The sequence below is a fragment of the Octopus bimaculoides genome, chromosome 4, assembly GCF_001194135.2.
Source record: "Octopus bimaculoides isolate UCB-OBI-ISO-001 chromosome 4, ASM119413v2, whole genome shotgun sequence".
Classification (NCBI taxonomy): domain Eukaryota; kingdom Metazoa; phylum Mollusca; class Cephalopoda; order Octopoda; family Octopodidae; genus Octopus; species Octopus bimaculoides.
In genome coordinates this window covers 147,590,805-147,596,879 of record NC_068984.1, presented here as the reverse complement: position 1 = coordinate 147,596,879, position 6,075 = coordinate 147,590,805, and the positions used below count along the sequence as shown (strand labels likewise).

Genomic DNA, 6,075 nt, shown 5'->3' with positions numbered 1-6,075 from the left:
ATGGGTCTTCTTCTCAAGCACAACAATGTCAAAGGTCATGGTCATTGCCTTTGTGAGGCCCAACACTTGAAAGGAGCTCAGCCACTTTGCCTCCATGAAGCCCCAAACTAAAAAAGGAACTCGGTCACACTGCCTCTGTCAGGCCCAATACTTGAAAGGTACTCAGCCACTTTGCCTCCGTGAGGCCCAGCATTCAAAGGTTGATTTTTTTTTTTTATGTGCCACCAGCACGGGTGCCTCTGGCTCGATGACTCCTCTTAAGCAGAGTACATCACCAAAGGTTTCAGTCACTAGTCATTGCTTCTGTGAGGTTCAAAGCTTATCCTGTGTCTTCCTGGGTCTACCTCTGCCACTGATCCCCTCCACAGTTACAGATCAGCACTTCTTTACACAACCGTCCTCGTCTATATGCATCACATGACCGTACCAGTGCAGTCATCTCTCCTGCACACCACATCTAATACCTCTTATGCCTAACTTTTCTCTCAAGATGCTTACACTCTGTTGAACATGCACACTGATATTGCATATCCAGTGAAGCATACCGACTTCATTTTTCTCAAGCTTATAATTTGCGAAAAAATTTATCTGTGTGCAGGGTATGCATCGCCCCCTACGATGCCTTCCTTTTCCATTATGTTTGAGTTTATTACATTTAGTTTCTATTCTAAATTTCTTGATAGACTGATGTTAAAGTTTTGATAAAATAGTAATTGCGTTTCAAGATAACAGTAACATTTAACGAGATTTTTCTTTAAATTGTCTTGACCTCAGGTGAAAGTCTAAATATAATTAATAACAGTAAACCAGTGAAATTTATGACAAAAATAAGTAAGCTCTGAAAATTATTCCACTTGCTCACAATTTCAACGTTAGTTTAATTTAATTTGGTTTTTAATTGAAATAAAATTAGGCGATCTCGTTAGTGGTAATTTCTAGACGGAAGCTTACAATACAGTGGTTTTATTTTGATGTTTGTAACTTTAGCATTTATACACAAATGAAATAGCACAGTGGGTGAGGTAGAGAAGGACTTCTTCACAGGGCAAATCCTGAGTCTTTTGTGTTTCTGAGTATATTACTATATTCCATATTGGTCAACATTATTTAACGTCCACTTTTCCATGCTTGCATGGGTCAGATGGAATTTATTGAGGCAGACTTTTCTATGGCTGGATGCCCTTCCTGTCACTGACCCTTATCCATTGTCAAGCAAAGTAATATTTCACCATAGCTAGATATATTTTTCATGGAAGACCAGAAGCAAAATAACCTTGCTTGTATGACAGGGATGCTCATTTACAACCATCACGTGATGTCTAGACAAGAGGACACACAAAGACACACATATATAACAAGGTTTTGGTCAGCCCGAGGCTATAGGAGAAGGCATTTGCTTAAAGTGCCATGCAATGGGACTGAACCCAGAGCCTTCTAATTCGGAAGCAAACTCCTTAAGCACACAGCCACACCTGTGTCATAGCCATTGCTTTTAGTAACAACAGCAACAACTATCACCACCACCACCACCGCTATTACTTCTATCAGCATCACCACCCACTCTCCAACCATTACAGTTTTCAATAAGTTGGCCACACCTGTATGAAGGTTGGACATTATCATAGAACAAGACAATGACACATGTAACAGCATACTTTTTTCTTTGCTCATCACAGGTTTTGTACCATCACAATAATGAAACTGAAGCAAAAGAATAAAACAATGAAATGCCTTACTTCTTGGCACTGAGAAGTTACAGCTCTGGCACTATGGTCATGGGAATGCCAGAGGAAAGAATTGCAAGAAATGTTCTTCATGCTGAGCCTTACCAGCAACAGCAGCAGTCCTAGGGGAGGGGGGTAGACTAAAAAGAAAATGGTTAGATAACATCCATAGTCTCATTTGTCATGTTTGGGAATGCAACTGGAAAGTGTTAATGACGGTTGCTTCTGGTGGGCCTCAATGTTGGAGGTGGTGGCTATGGACTCAACAAGAACAGTGGGCAGAGAAAAATAGATGGATGGATAAAATAAGGTAGTGCCCCAGTATGGCCTCACTCGATCCAATGACTGAGTGAGTGTGGGATTTTGTTTGCCAATACTTACCTGGATCTTCACATTGCCATTAATCTTGGAAGAGAGGGCAATAAATGTTGCCACGGGTCCCTTGATAATGTCATCGTAAGCCACTACAAACGGTGAAAGTACTTCTGCAATGAAAAGAAGAAAAAAAAAAGATTATTATTAATAAAGAAACGGTTGAAGACAGACAGCTTCAACTTGAAGTGGAAAGGGAAGATGGAGAGGAAAATAGTGCCTTCTAACAAACTTGTTGAGAGATGGGTGAGAGTGGCAAGAATGGTCCAGACAAATGGGCCTGCTCTGAGTATGTGCCTATAGATCGAAAGAGGGCGATGAGGGAGGGGGTACTTGCCTTTAAATGGCCAATCAATGTATACAATGAGCTTTATTGCCCTAAGTGTTGGGGAAGATACGGCCAGAAATGGAAACAAAACTGAAAGATGACGAAAAACTAATAATAATAACAATAACAATAATAGCACTGACAACCAAATTTGAGAAATATGTCAGAGAAAAGCACTAACAACCAAGTTCAAGAAATATATCAGAGAAATCGCAATTGACATGAGAGCAGCACAAGCCTAAAAAACTGCTCTGCTGGGGACAGCTAGGATTTTGAGATTGGTACTTGGGTGTTGAATATCTTCCACATTAATTAACAACTAATTATCAAAGCTTATAATGTGCAGAAAGAGACCGTGGGAGATCTCTGACAGCAGGCTGCTGTCTGCTCTCACAAAATCAGCCAGAGCAAACGAGACCAAATGCTCTGAGAAGTAAAACAACAACAATAATAACAATAATTGTTGTGTCAGAAGGATGATTAAATACTAGCTAGAATCATTAGTCAAGCAGTAATTAACAAATTCTTGTTAGTAGTATCGGTGAAGTAAGATTAGATAAACAAATGTAATATATAATCTAGCCAGCAGTGGTCCAGCTTGGTGTAAGTCTTACACATACACTTGCACACTGTATTAATTCCATGCTAATCTCACTACTTCCATAATCCTTTCAATACACACACAAATACACAAGGCGTTTTAAGTTGTGACAGAGCAAAGTGAGAAGTTTGTTCTTTCAAGTTCTTCCCTGAAGGCAAAAAAAAAAGAAAAAAAAGAAAGAAAACCCAACTACAAACTATCACAATTAAGCAGGAATTAACATCATCAGTTTATAAGAGTCTTAAAAGTTTAAACTATAAATATCACCACTATCATCATTGCATTAACATCTACTTTTCAATGTTTGCATGGCTCTGATGGAATTTGTTATGACAGATTTCCTACAGCTGGATGCCCTTCCTGTCACCAAACCATAACTATTTTCAAGCAAGGGGATATTTTCTCATAACCAGACATGGTTTTCAGGGAAGATGGAAAAAAAAAAACAATGAACACTCATCACAAGAAAAGGGTATACACACACGCAATAGACTTTCAGTTTTTATCTCCCAAATCTACTCACAGAGGTATTGATTAGCCCAGAGTTGTAGAAGATGCTTGCCCAAGGTGCCTAACAGTAGGACTGAACTGGAGACCGCATGGCTGGGAAGCAAGGTTCTTAACTACACACCTAGATAATAAGGGTGTGGTGATTAATGTATAAAGAATTAATGATGTAAACTAGAAAAATATAATATTAAACAATGATTAAAATTTTTTCATCATCTTCCATTAAGTAAGGCTGATGACATCATACAGACTTTTGACATCTTTGTCGTCTTCACAGCTTCACAGAATAATTACTGATGAGGAAATCTAAGTTTGGATAAACAATACCATTCCTACTTGTGTGAATGTGAGAAGTTTAGTAGAAACCATCAAAAGGTGAAAATGAGGGGAACAACAAAGAGCTACGTATATTAATGATTTATTTAAGGTTGGAAAGTTGAGGATCACATTCTATCCAAAACTACATTTTGTAATGTACTGAATGGCATGTCATATCCTGAATGTAATGTACTGAATGGCATGCCAAACAATAGATTTGACATTTCCTCTGAATGTCAAAAGGTGATTAAAAGAGATTGGGATAGGACTTGTACTGTGACATGGTAAAACAAATCACCAACTACCCCAGACAGATTCATGGGTCAGAGGGTTGTTACCTGAGTGGTGCAGACACATCATCCACCAGGAATTGCTGACAAATGATGGATGCAGCAACAGTGCATTCCAAATACCTGACCTGATCTACATTGTAAAATATTCTAGACAACAGGCTGATCGATTTTAAATGTATGAAATATTGTAAAGAAATTGCTGATAAGGTCACCCATTATATTGGATTCTCTTGTCACATGCAATGAATGAGGGTTCAACAACAAGACACATGTGAATAGTGTCCTTAGTTCACTGTTTGATCATGTTGTCTCTCATGTGGGAGTTCAAACTTATCCAGGATTTGCAAATTCAGTGGCTGACATTGCAATAGTCATCTCTGTCATCTGGGCTTGGCTCTGTGGTGGGTCCTTTTCTTTTTTTAGGGTGTACATCTTGGCTGCCTCAAAGTCAGAGATGGCTTTAGTGCTTCTGATTCCTGTGTCTTCAGATTTATCTTCTAAGTCTTTATAGAGTGTCCTTATAATGGAACAGTGAGTGGCCTTGGTGCCTGCTACCAAAGATTATACACTGAGTTTAAGTCCCATGGAGGCCAACTTTGCCTTACATTCTTTTGGAGTCAATAAAATATCATAGCAATCAAGTACTGGGGTTGATCAGATAAAACAAAGGACCAGTGAAGTAATGGAGCCAAAGAAATCAACTAACTGAAACCCCTAAAAATTGTTGGTCTTATGTCAAAATTAGAATTAATCAAGAAGGGAGCCTCAACAAGGGATCCACTTTGCAGTGACTTAAAACATACACTACTACAAATTAAGAGAATATTGTCTGTTTCTTTTATTTATTTCAGTCACTGGACTGTGGGCACAACATTCACTGGTTTTTAGTCAAACAAATTAACCTTTGTACTTCTAAAGCCTGGTACTTATTCTATTGGTCTCTTTTTTCCAAATTGCTAAGTTACAGGAATGTAAACAAACAAAAACTGGTTGTGAAGCAGTGAGAGTGGGTGAGAACACACACACACACACACACACACACAGTGGACTTCTTTCAGTTTCTGTCTAAGCAAATTCACTCAAAAGTTGGCCTGAGGTATCTATAGAAGACATTTGCCCAGTGGGACTGGCCCGAAAACCAGATGGTTGCAAAGTGAGCTTCTAAACTACAATAGCCATGCCTGGGCCTATCAATATATTGAACGATCAGCAAAAGTGTTTCAGCCTTTGACCAGAAACAACTCTGCCAAATCAATGCAAACTTGGGACCCTATAACTAAACTTATCACCTCAGGTTATAGCAGCAGCAGCAGCACCACCTTGTGAAGCAGTTTTGCATCTGGAGTTGGGAAAATAAAGGGATGATAGGGGAACAGATAGCAAACATAGCAACACTGCACCACCACCACCACCTCTGCAGCTGCTACACAGAATAATCTTTTTACCATTATCTTCTCTAACTCCTCAGTTAAGATGCTCCTCCCCAACAACAACCGAGATTGCTCCACCTTCAAGAGTCTTCTGTTAATTCAGTTTCAATGACGCATGCCATTACATCTACAAACCCCTATTTTTTCACAGCAATACCTGTGATTGGTGCAGAAAACCAACACAAAATTGGAGAGAGAAGGGGTGGGGGTGAGAGAGAGAGAGAAAGAGCATGTATATGTTTATATTTCAATTTCGCATGTCCCATAAGTATGTCAGGTTTTCTAGTATTTAACTGCTGCCTTGTGGAACACATTTAATACACCATTATATATATATATATATATATATACACATATACATATATATGCACACAAAATTAAAAAAATAACATGGAGGGAGTTATTTGAGAAGATTCACCAGTCCAAATTTTCAGCAAGTTTCTAATCTTAGTTTTGACAAGTAAAATAAGGGAGGAGAGGTGTAAAGGTGAAAAAAAAA

At 38.7% G+C, this 6,075-nt stretch overlaps 1 protein-coding gene across 1 annotated transcript in view; it reads right to left on the bottom strand.

Annotated features, from left to right (window-relative positions):
- Positions 1-6,075, bottom strand: part of LOC106884250 (adenylyl cyclase-associated protein 1) — a 105,704-nt gene that overhangs the window by 38,487 nt on the left and 61,142 nt on the right. Inside the window, exon 3 of the mRNA XM_052967698.1 lies at positions 2,106-2,209. Coding sequence (XP_052823658.1) covers positions 2,106-2,209 — 104 coding nt within the window. The remainder of the gene's footprint in view (positions 1-2,105; positions 2,210-6,075) is intronic.